Below are 13,092 nucleotides of genomic sequence, written 5' to 3'. Positions count from 1 at the left end.
AATTGACTTTAATCTCTATATATTTTCTTTTTGTAAAAACTATATTTTCTATCTTTGATTTTTTATTCATCTTTAAATTTATTATCTGCACATAAAATAATTTTTTACACAATTCTATATAATATTTAACTTAATTTATTGGATAGGATAAAAAATCACCATGCATGTTATGTTGGTCCTGTGTCCTGACAAAACAATGTTGTGGCTGTTCACTAGATGACAAGGTTTTGGCTGTTCACAACCTAAAGAAGAAATAATTGTAGTTGTTTTAATACTGGCACAAGCTTGAAATGTGTCTCAACCTGCGTTGAATTGGGACCAACACCATACTCCACGTACTCCGTGTCTACTTTACAGATGGGTTTGATATAGATATAGATACGTGCAAGCATCAACATGATTATTCAAACATGCGTCGGAACATTTTTAACATGAAAAGTTAATTATTTATGAAATTCGTTCTCGTGGGTATTTGTTTAAAAGTCTCGATTTTAATGGAAAATATTCAAATGGATGAGGTATGAGTTTGAATTTCGAGATTATCCGACCTTTTTAATCGAGATTAGGGACAAGGATGTTACTACCCGTCTCATATTCATTCACGTATCTGATTCGATGATAAAATTATTAAAATTTTATTAATTATTTATTAATTTTTTATAATTTTTACTAATTTAAGATTTTTTTTAGATTTTTGTAAACAAATGTGTTACAAATAGTAAAATTATGTAACAATTAATCTTTTTTTAAATTAGATTTTCAATATAATTTTTTTACAAATTTTTTTTTTTACAAATTTGAACCGAAAACGGGACGAGAAAGAGAATATTCCATATTTGACAGATACACCAATGGGGTGACAAATTTTAACCCATTGAATATCAAAAACGGGTATATCTTGGGAAGACAATATTCATCCCTATCCCACCCCGTTGTCATATTTAGATGTTAACACTAATGTTGATTTATATAAAATACATCAATCAAGATGTAGCTTCTCCAATTTAGAGGATGTTGTAGGTCTTCATCACTATAAATTACATGTCCAAATTCACATAATGGGACATTTATACAAGTATATAAAAAAATTAGTTATTTAATTAAGATTTTATGAAAATTAGTTTACAAAGTATATTTTAAAAATTAATTAATATATAGTAATATTTAAAAATTGATATATATATATATATATATATATTAAAAAATCATGTCTAAATATTAATATATCATTTAATGACATTAATATAATAATTGATCTCTCAATTTCTATCTTTAATTATTATTTTAAATAAACTATGATGAGATATTTTCAAATTTCTATATATTTAATTTTTTAATACAACATATTTACAGTAACTAAATTAAAATGGGTATTAATATGCTAATAATTCCAAATTAAAAATAACTGTATGAAATATTTTCAAAAGAAAAATTCTTCCTAATAATTTTCAAATTCATATCATGGAAATTTTCTCCAACTAATTTTTCTTTGGCTTAATTTCATTTTAGATTCCTTGGGCATGGTAATTATGCAATTTTAATTTCATAGGTTCCAATATTGTGAATTAGGTTCTATTGCAACTAAGCAATTTTGACCTCTATCATTCTGTCGTTAAATTTTTAACAAATTTTAAAAAACTTATACCCGATCATGATATAATAACTAATGTGTTAATTAACATATGCGTTGATGTGACTCAATTATATTTTATGTTCCTTTAGTATTGTATTTGTAAAAGATTAAAAAGTATAATTAAGTCATATTAATGCTAGACAATATATGTCAATTGTTGCTTATCATTTAGGATTACATCAACAAAATTTATTAAATATTTAATGAAATATCAATAGAGAGGGCAAGGGACCACAATTTGCGCAAAAATCCAATTTGCACAATTGAATCTAGCAGAACCGCAATTGCACATTATAATATATGAATGACAAAAGTGTAATTATATCTTTTTATTTGAGTATTGAAAATATGTGAATAACTCAATTTCAGCGTGTTTGAAGGTAACAGCCAAAAGTAAAGTATATCTAATATGAAAAAAGATTTGCTTAATTTTAATTTTTTTTCTAAAGTATTATGATGGTGCAATGTTGATTTCCCATTTTTAAGTGCCTTAATTGAGTCTCAATTTTTTTTATATAGATTTAACTTATGTGATTATGGAAAATTGATCTAAAAAATGATTTTGAATTCGAAAGTCTGATCATACATAAAGAAATATGTTTTTCTTTTTTCATGAAAAGGGACTAAGTGTCTTATCTGTGATGCTTTTGGACATGAAGTTGAAAAAGAACAAGACATTTATAAATCAATTTGGCCTTTTTCAAATTAACAATGAACTAAAATAAATTTCAAATTAGGTTTAGATAATATGCATGCACATTACTGTAGTTTGCTTCTCCAGCCTTATTTTGTGCACGTAGCGCCGACTACTTCTTATTAATCCATCGACATCGTGAGGAGAAGCAATGGAGACAAATATTGAGATTACGTGGACATGCATGCAATGCAATGCCACACACGTTCTCGTAAATGCATGTATACTGTTTTTTTTTTTTTTTTTTTTTATCATTCTGAAAAGAGCATGTATACTGATTTGACTCTTCGTTTTATATATTGAGTTCAAGTATAACATATATACCTGTAAAAAATTGGTTGATTCCGTTGGCGTAACGAAGTTCCTTATTGAAAGTTTTCGTGCTATAAATATTTACGGTTATAAAAAGTAAAATACTATTTTTTTGGGGATTATTAAAAAAATGTTATTGTATACCATAATTAGATTAGCTAATACATAGGGATACTTTATTTATTTATTAAAAAAATAGGGGTACTTTATTTTGCTTTTGTTGCATTTTTATTGCACAAAGCCTTATATTTATACCGGTTAAATTTCTGCTCAGTACTTTCCGGAGTGATCACCAGTGTTGTGTAGAAGTGGCGGATTCAGAATTTTTTAGTGGGAACAAAAAATAAAAAATAGTCTAATATTTTTTCAATCAAAAAATTATAGAAGTTTTATTAAAAAATAATAGTAAAAAAATAAAAATAGTAAAATGTAAAAGAATAAAATAGATAAAATTAGTATCAATTTATTTTCTCTTTTATATTTTATAACTATTTACATTCATCTTATTAAAAAAATTATCTTCTGAAAATAAGTTCTAATTTTTTGTAGGACAAAAAAATATTTATTTTATATATTGAAGTAAAAAAATTTACTTTGCAGGAACACTTGTCCCATTAAACTTCGTGTAGATGCGGTTGTACAAGCCGATTATATAAAAATACAAAAATTTAAATGTAATATGTTTATATATATATATATATATATATTTTTTTTTTTTAAAATAATTTTGTTTTTGAGAATTCGTATAATAAACGTTTGTACTAAAATTTAACATAAATAGTTGTCAATTTTTTAACATAAATAATTATATAATTAAACTTCAACTTTAATAATAGAACAATATAAAAATACTTAAATATTGAATCTTGGGTGTACATTGCTAATTAACTAACGTGGCTCAAGGAATCAATTTAACACGTGGAAGCTTAATTTATAGGCAGCTAGCAACCAGATGTATTATTGAGGGACTAACGAATTTCCCCTTCCAAACATTTTCGGAATAATTTTTTTTTAAATCAAGTATTTAGGTCTAGATAAGTTTCTTTATAAATAAAAGAAAAGGAAATAAAAAATAATCTTCTTTCATAAATTAGAAATAAGTTATGTGTAAGATAAAAAATTTGAAGTTAATTAAGATGAATTAACTTTTTTTTAGAAGTTGATTTTAATGAAAAACATAGTTTAACCAATTAATAAAGTTTTATTAATTGATATTTATAACCATATTTTTTTCTAAGAGGGTACTCTTTTTAATTAGTTTTTTTTTTTGTCAATGATGAAAAATATATTGATAAGGGTACTAGTGGTACCAAAACCCGAGTACAGTGATAAGGATACTCTTTTTAATTAGTTAGTCCGGAGGAGGCAAAGATTGATTCATGTTATTAAATGTGTTAAATTTAATTAAAGTAATTAAGATATAATCTTACATTCTGTATAACTGAGCAGATAATTTTTTTTTTAACATACTGATAAGATAGATACATTCACAAATACAAAGTAAAGAATATATATATTTTACAAAGGAAACTCAAATGTTAGGTAAGTTTGATTTGTACTTGCATATTAGAATTTGAGGTCCCTTGTGAAAACAAACACCACACACTAATCTCCTAGCCCTAGGTCAAGAAGAAAATCGCTCCAAGTTTCACCTTGTGTAAGAAAGTCACAAGCAATTGAATTAAGCTCTTCACCCCAAAGGTCAAGTGCTCCATCTTCCCCACCAAAGAAGCATTTGTTGTTGTTACCTTCTTCAATGTCTTCCTTGTCATCTAAAAAAGTTTCCCACCAATTCCCAGACCCTGATATTGAAGTTGCACCTTCTTCATGACTAACACCAACTTCTGAACTATTAATGAATTTCCCTTGCAACCGTGGGGATGTTTTTGTTAAAGCTCGAGGTACAGGCTTTATAACTTCGTGGGGTTTCACGGTTGTTTTGGCCCTAGCTTGCTTTTCTATGTTGTTGTCTTTCTTGTGAGAGTGTAATTTACGGCGTGCGTAGGTGTTCCAATAATTTTTTACATCGTTTGAGGTTCTTCCCGGAAGTCTTCCTGCAATCAGGGACCATCTACATCGACAAACAATTTTTGTTTAACGAAGTAATACTATTGAAAAATGAAAAGTTCATTAATCACTTTTCTTTTAATTTTGATGTACTCTATCATTTTACATGCAACTTTTAGAGTAATTACCACAAAACTCAAACAATGTTATAAATGACAATCTAATTAATTAAATAACATCGTATAAAACCTTTATGCTGTCCATGTCTATATATATATATATATATATATATATATATATATATATATATATATATATATATATAATTTTGTGAGAACATTATCTTATATGAGAACAATTAATAATAATCATCAATTAAAAATAATAAACAATTGATTTTAAAATATTTAAAATTTAAATTAAAATTTAATATATCATCAAATCTCTAAAAAATTAATCAAACAATAAATAAATCTAAAAAGATTTTAATTATCACTTCCTAGAATATTTCAATTAACTAATCATAATTATAATTGTCGTTGTCACCACCATGAGCACTGCTGTAGTCACCACCATAATCGTCGCTGTTATCACCATCATCGTCGTCAACTATCACCACCTCTACTGTCATGACCTTCATTATTGCAGTAGTTACTAACATTGCAAAAATCATTATGATTTTCACCTCTGTCACCACCACCATCGTCATGATTGTTGTCATCATCGTCGCTATCATCCAACAATGGTGGTGACAGTGACAACGACAACAGTCATAATGACGGTGATGATAACAGTTATGACAATGATGATAAATTAATGATATTTTAAGATATCATTTGTTTGATAAATCTTTTAGAGATTTAATTATTATATTATATTTTAATTTAATTTTAATCTAATAATTATTATTAATTATTCTCATGTAAAAAAATAGTTCCCAAAAGTGAAATTGTATTCCATATATATATATATGAAAACAAAGATTTGTTTTGTTGTTCTTCTTTGAATCTCTAAATAACTCTTAGCATAAACAAAACCAACTAGCTTTTTGGTTTAAATATTGGAAAAAGTTAATAGTACACCCCAAGCTGTATTATCATGCATATAATATAATATGGATTCAAATATCTCATATAAGGCATATTAATTTCTAAATATGTATCACTACACTCAGTAGTGTGATTTAATTAATGGCCAATATACAAACCTGTTTCCCAAAAGCTTGTGCAATCTGATCATCATATCAATTTCATCTTCACTGAAATCTCCCCGCTTGATATTTGGTTTAAGATAGTTCAACCATCTCAATCTACAACTCTTGCGGCATCTGTTCAACCCTACGTTTATATATACCAAACGCAAGAAGATATAAAAATGTTTATTATTTATTACAACTTATGAGGATCTCATAGTTATGTAATTATATCATATCATTGCAATCACAAGCAATGAAGAAAACGAAAAAAAAAATAAAATTTAACTAGAAGTACACCTGCTCTTTTAGGAACAAGGTGCCAATTTCCTTCCCCATAAAGTTGCACGCAAGCTTTGAGAAGATCATCTTCAATTTGACTCCATGTGCCTTTCCTCACACCTGATGATCCTTCCATGAGACCAGGTGCTTATAAGTTAATTTGCTACATTAATTTTGTTCAGGTGTACGTATATAACTCAATTCCTTCAACTCTTTAAAGTAAGTATAATTAGCTACCGTATTAAATGAGACACACGTATCTAACAATTTATGGAGAAAACGTATATATACCAGCTTACTGCCAAAATTACCACACCCTCTCCTGAGAGTTCTTTCTCTAATAAAATGGTAAACCATAGTACATTACATTTAATGCTCCACAGATAGCTATCGGTAAATTTAATTTGCAAATGATCAATGTTACTAAAGATTAGTTAAGTTTTTGGAATTGATCAATTCTAACTTTGATGTGCCAATTGACCAATCTTCAAAAATACTGAATAATCTTATGATTAATTGAACGATCGTTCATGGACTATTAGATGTAGTAGTAGATAATTGCGATTATAGGATGAAAAGAGACGTGACCAAAGAAGATCCAAATTGAAAAACTATATAGAAGATATTTTACTATCTTATTGGGAACCAACTCTATCTCTCTTTTCTTTTTCTGTGTTTGTTGATTTGACATTATATTTTATTAGGGGATGTTTGAATTTTTTAAATAAAAAAATAAATATAGTTAATAAAAAACTAGATGAATAAAAAAACTAACCACACCTAATGAAAAGTTACTGTAAATTAAAAGAAAAATTTAAAAGTTTAAAACGTAATTTAAAGATTAAATTATTTAATAAAATGTGAATAAATAAGGGGTATTTTTATTATTAGTATAGATGTGTAATTTTTTATCCAAAATATATATTACTATTATTCTTAATATAAACTAATTATGAAGAAAAATATACTTTGTCACGTGTAAAGCACAGGAAGTGCCTAAACACGCCCTCTTTAAGTCACATGTTCTAGCAAATTTCCCTGGGTGACTATTTGCATGAATATTTTTGCCCTTCAATTAAAAGCTTTTTATTATTTTTCTTAACGTTATGTTTAGATACAGAGAAAAAAAAACATATAAATAAAATTTTTTTAAATTGAGGAGTGGAAGTGAAAAATAAATGAAGACGAAAGTTTGCTTCTAAAAATAAAAATTCAGAATGCTATTTCTTTAAATTTTTCTTTATTTTAAGCTTTAAATGTTTATTTTCTCCTTCGTTTTCTTTACACCCTATCAAACATAATCTCGGTGTTTGTAAAACATCCATTCGTAAGTGTTATAGTTAGTACATGTTTGGATGTAAACTATATTTTATGAACATTAATTATTTTATAGGTTCCGCGTACATCATGTTGTAAAACACGTGTGTATCAAAATTAAATAAGCTAATCTAATATGCATTCAGTTTTAAACAGATTCTAAATTCTTTTTCACAAGTAAAGATATAATACACGCACTATTACACATGCATGTGACTTATAAAAACATTTCTTTGGTTAATACTTAGTAAAAATGTTGTTAAAAACTTTTAAAAATATTTTAAAAAATATTGTTAAATATGAGTAAATTTTAGTAATATATTTTTATGATATTTTGTCAAATATTTTATATAACTCATGTTCTTAAAATTTTTAGCGACATGAACTATATATAATATTTAATAAAATGTAAAAAAAAAATAATAAGATGTATTTATGTTTTAGGATATTTTTAAAATGTTTCTAAAATTTTTTAACAATATTTTAATAAAGTGCTAGATAAAAAAGATTAAATTATTTATTTGATCCTTATAGTTTCACAATTTGTACCTTTTAGTCTTTATAGTTTGAAACTGATTTTTTTAGTTTTCATAATTTATATTTTAATTTTCTTTTAGTCCTTATAGTTTTTATAATTTACATTTTAATTTTCTTTTATTCCTTATAATTAAAAGTGGTCTTTTTAGTCTTATAATTTATATTTTAATTATCTTTTTAGTTTCTATAATTTGTATTTTGATTACTTTTAGTCTTTACTGCAATATATATATATATATATATATATATATATATATATATATATATATATATATATATATATATATATATATAATTAGCTATAAATTAATTATAAAATATGAACTTTTTTTATCATAAATAATCTTGTGATAAATTAATTACGAATTACTTATTAATATTTTTGTAGTTAATTATAATTAATAATATTATTCATATTTTGATGGTAAGGTCTAAAAAAGAATTAAAATATAAAGTATAGGAACTAAAAAGATTATTTTTAAATTATAACTACTAAAAGAAGATTAAAATGTAAATTATAAGAATTAAAAAAATCACTTTCAAATTACAAAGACTACAAAAGAATTAAAATATATACTATAAGAACTAAAAAAATCATTTTAAAACTATAAAAACTAAAATGTACTAATAAAAAACTTATAAGGACTAAATGAATAATTAAACTTAAAAAAAATATTACTAAAGATCACATGTATGATAGTAAGGAATATTCTAAACCATATACTAAACTTTTAATTTACAGGCCAAAATTAGAGTTAAATAAAAATAAGTTACATGATTAATATAATAGAATGAGTGCGTTAATGTTTCAAGGACGATATATCCTTTAGGTTTTTTATTACTATAATTGGAGGGACAAAATGTGTTCAAGCTAGAAGTGCATGTCTCCATTGGATTGCGGCCTTCATTGTGGCTTTGTTTTTTTTTTTTTTTTTCTGGTTGCTCCTGCACACCTTGTGTTTCAGCAATCGTTTTAATGCATTGATCATTTTGTTTGCCTTAAAAAAAAAAAACAAAGTGTATGTCTCTTATTTTGTCATGAAAGTGGCGTCAAATGATATAATTAAATTGAATATATATAGTATTTATATTGTTACGTGGTCTTTCATAAATAATCAAAGGATAAGCATTGGGTTTATGAGAGCTATCTTAAGAGGAATTATCTGATGGATAATTACTTCTCATCTCATTCGGTATATAACTTTTCTCCTTTTGATGCATATCTTTAAATGCTACATTAATTTTAGTCTGAAGCTTACTTTACTTTCATTGAGAATTGGGGTGTGACGACCAAAATTCTCAATTATATTTTTAAAAAAATGCAGGTTAGAAATTTGGGTTGGAGGGCTGAATTCACATCGAATAATAATTAAATAGGTAGTAGTTGTGCAAATAACGTGGAATGTGTATTGTTTGTTTAAATAATTTTTCAATAGTACTATTGGCCTAAATTTTTTTAACAAAGATGTGTTGTTAAAATAAAATAAGATTAATTCTGAAGTAAGATACATCTTAAGTTGTGCTTAGGGGTGATAAAGAACCTACAAACCACTCATAACTAGCATAAACCAAACTAAAAAAATTAAAGCTTTTTGGGCGGGTGGTTTAAGTGAAAATAAATAAAAATTCAGTTAAAATGGGTTTTAAACGGCCAAGTGCAGCTTGGCAAAATAAAAACTGTTAGAATTCCCACTGTAAAACGAAAACCGTGGGAATCCACACTGTATGACAAACCTAATGGTGTATTTCATTAATTTTATTTTGAATTGAATCTAAATCATCCATTTTGAATACATGTACAATTGTCTTAAACTTTCACAAATTCAATTTAACTTCTTCTTCGATCACTATCATTTATGTGTGTGCCAGATACTTTCAACAGCCCAATACTGTAATTTACAAAATGTCATCATTTGTTTTAGTTCATTCACTATGCAAAAGTGGGTATTGAAGTGAAGAGTTTCTCTCCCCACCATGCAAGTGTGTAATTATGAAAAGCATTGGTAAAGAGTTAATTTGTTGGAATTCTTTCTTTTTTTTTTCTTTGACACAATTGTTTCTTTTTATTTAACTTCTAGTGTGATAACATTCTCATTTAAGATTAATCTCATAGTCAAGCCAAGCATGATCCAACATTATGTCATCACCAATCACCAAAAGACTTCCTCCTAGTTTTCCCTTCTCCTTGGGATCACCCTTATCCCTAAACTGACAGAATCCAACCACATATATAACTGGTTAATCTAACACTTGGCAAAATTAGAGATCCAAATAGTCAATTGCGATCCTAATTAAGTTTATTACTTTCTAGCATTGTCAATTTTCTACATTTCTAACAATTTTGTCCCAAACCCACTGGTAACCATTTATTACACACTTGACCTAGCTGAACTATTATAGTATTGTGAACAAAAAGCAAAAAAGCTAACATTACACTTTGACTTAACCATGGAAAGTTATTTGAATTCGGTAAAGGACCATTTTCCTGATGCTAGAAAAGAAAAAAGAATGCAGAGTGTCCAATGAATTTATTCATTTAATGGAATATCAAAATGTTCAACTACTTTTAAATAGAAGTGTCCTTCATTTGATTTTTAGAGCACTATAAATAAAAACTACAAGAAAAAAGAAATAACAATCAATGTTGTTAATACCAATCTAATTAGTCAAAGCACTAAGTCAACGAATTAGTAGTCAAAATGGTGTATCACTGATTGAATTGCATAAATTAACATATATATATATATATATATATATTAAATTTATAAATTTTATACTAAGTATATTATATATAAATATTTTTAATATATAAAAAAAGTCTTTAACAAGTATATTTTGGAAAAACATCATATCAATTCAATTGGAGAAAATAATAGTTCTCATCAATAAAAATATTTAGAAATAAAATTGAATTAAATTAGTTATCTCTAAACTTCAAAACTCAAGAAAGATTGACGCTTTAGTATTATTTAAATTGAACTGGTCCTAATTAAGGCTCCTAACCAGTACATACATTTGCCAAAAATATAATTTTGTTAACATTAATTTATTATCTAATTATTTGTATTTTAGTTTGTCAAAATTATGAAATAAATTTATTTTATTCAACTTAATTATAGCATTTTGAAGTTTCATATTTTTACCCTAAGAAATAAAATTTCTCCCTAAATATACAAGTAAATAATTTTTCTATAATTAATTAATCGGGTCAAAAGGACTCTCTAGTTGAACTTTTACATTCAAGTTGAAACATTTTGGATATTTATACAGAAATTATAAATAATTTATAGAAAAATTTTAAACTTATATTTTATTGTTTATTCTAATTAGTATTTTAAGTTTAAAAGTATTTTTTCTTACTCTTTTACTTACTTTTGTAAATTAGCCCTAATAATGTTGTATCTTAGGTATTTTGACAATTATTTGGCCCTGATTTGGATTAGATTATTAAAAATCACACCTCCATGTCATTCCCAGTTGAGCTATATCTTTCAAAATTTTGAGATCCCCACTGTCCATAAATAAATATGATAAAAATTAATATTTAACATCAAATAAAATAAAAATAAGGGTGCTACCCCCTCTCTATTCAATTATTTATCTAATTAAAATTATAACCATTTATACTCACATATGTTTTTATTAAATTAAAAATAATTATAAAATACACTAAAAATATAACAATATAAAAAATTATATATTATAAATTAACATTGTAAATGATATGGGTTTTTCACTAAATAACAACTTAGCATATATAATATATGAGACACACGTATCTAACAATTTAATGAGAAAACCAATATCATGTACCCTAGTCACTATGAATTATGATCCATGCATCACATGAATTATTACACTAGTTAGTATATATATAGAGATATACATATCTAACAATTTAATGCAAAAACATATAAGTCTTACTTCCCATTAAAGTCACCAATTAACTTATACGATCTCGAGTAAGATATTTCTCTAACAAAATTATATTTAATTAAGGATTAGTATATGTTTTAGATAATTAATTAAGAAATCAATATGAACTTTAGATGTAGAATATACTTCTGCATGCTTTGTGTGCGCATCAGTTGCATGTGTGCGTGCGTGCATAAACATGCATGGACGTGCATGTGTTGGATGCAAAAGATTATGCTATCATTATTTCTAAAATTTACCCTTAAAAGAAGTACAAGAATTAAACATTATAGCAATTTTGTCTGGAACCCACTCATAACCAATTATTGCACACTTGGCTTAGCTGAGGTGAGCTAGTACAGTATTGTGTAAAAAAAAAAACTAACACTTATGAATTATCCATGGAAAGTTGTTTGCAATGCGTAAGCTATTATAATATTTTGTACAAAAAGAAGAAAACAACTAACGGTACACTAATAAATTATCCATGGAAAGTTGTTTGTATTATGTACGAGATCATTTTCTGATGCTAGAAAAGAATGTGAGTGTCCAATGAATTTATTCATTTAATGGAATGTTAAAATGTTCAACTTCTTTCTTATTGAAGTGTACTTCATTTGATTTTTAGAGCACTATAAATAAAAATTACAAGAAAAAAGAAATAACAATCAATTTTAGCTATATTGTTAGTACCTGATTAGTCAAAGCATCGACTCAATGAATTAGTAGTCGAAATGATGGATCAATGATTGAATCACATAAATTAATATATATATATATATATATATATATATATATATATATATAATATTTAAAAATAAAATTAAAATTAGTTATCTCTAAACTTCAAAGCTCAAGAAAGATTGACGCTTTTGTATTGTTTAAATTGAACTGGTCCTAATTAAGGTTCCTAGCCCGTACATACATTTTCCAAAAATATAAATTTTTTAACATTAATTTATTATATTATTATTTATATTATAGTTTATCAAAATTATGAAATAAATTTATTTTATTTAGTTTAATTATAGCATTTTGAAGTTTCATACTTTTACCCTAAGAAATAAAATTTCTCCCTAAAAATATCATTTAAATAATTTTTCTATAATTAATTAATTGGGTCAAAAGGATTCTCTAGTTGAACTTTTACATTCAAGTTGAGACATTTTGAATATTTATACAGAAATTCTAAATAATTTATAG

The 13,092-nt window shown here is 25.5% G+C and overlaps 1 protein-coding gene across 1 annotated transcript; it reads right to left on the bottom strand.

The window, feature by feature from the left end:
- Nucleotides 1-4,077: 4,077 nt before the first annotated feature.
- On the bottom strand, nucleotides 4,078-6,313 carry R (R2R3 MYB transcription factor). The gene is made up of 3 exons (NM_001370267.1): nucleotides 6,139-6,313; nucleotides 5,854-5,983; nucleotides 4,078-4,710 (listed from the first exon to the last, which is right to left on the bottom strand). The coding sequence occupies exons 1-3, from the start codon at nucleotides 6,254-6,256 to the stop codon at nucleotides 4,245-4,247; spliced, it is 714 nt and encodes a 237-aa protein (NP_001357196.1). The 5' UTR covers nucleotides 6,257-6,313; the 3' UTR covers nucleotides 4,078-4,244.
- Nucleotides 6,314-13,092: the final 6,779 nt, after the last annotated feature.

The sequence above is a fragment of the Glycine max genome, chromosome 9, assembly GCF_000004515.6.
Source record: "Glycine max cultivar Williams 82 chromosome 9, Glycine_max_v4.0, whole genome shotgun sequence".
Taxonomy (NCBI): domain Eukaryota; kingdom Viridiplantae; phylum Streptophyta; class Magnoliopsida; order Fabales; family Fabaceae; genus Glycine; species Glycine max.
The sequence above is the reverse complement of the archived record's forward strand: the minus strand, read 5'-3'. Positions and strand labels throughout refer to the sequence as shown.

Coding starts and splice junctions, on each gene's coding strand:
- R (NM_001370267.1), bottom strand. CDS start 6,256: ATGGAAGGATCATCAGGTGTGAGGAAAGGCACATGGAGTCAAATTGAA. Junction 5,984..6,138: donor CCTTGTTCCTAAAAGAGCAG/GTGTACTTCTAG, acceptor ATATAAACGTAG/GGTTGAACAGATGCCGCAAG. Junction 4,711..5,853: donor CACAAGCTTTTGGGAAACAG/GTTTGTATATTG, acceptor TTGTCGATGTAG/ATGGTCCCTGATTGCAGGAA.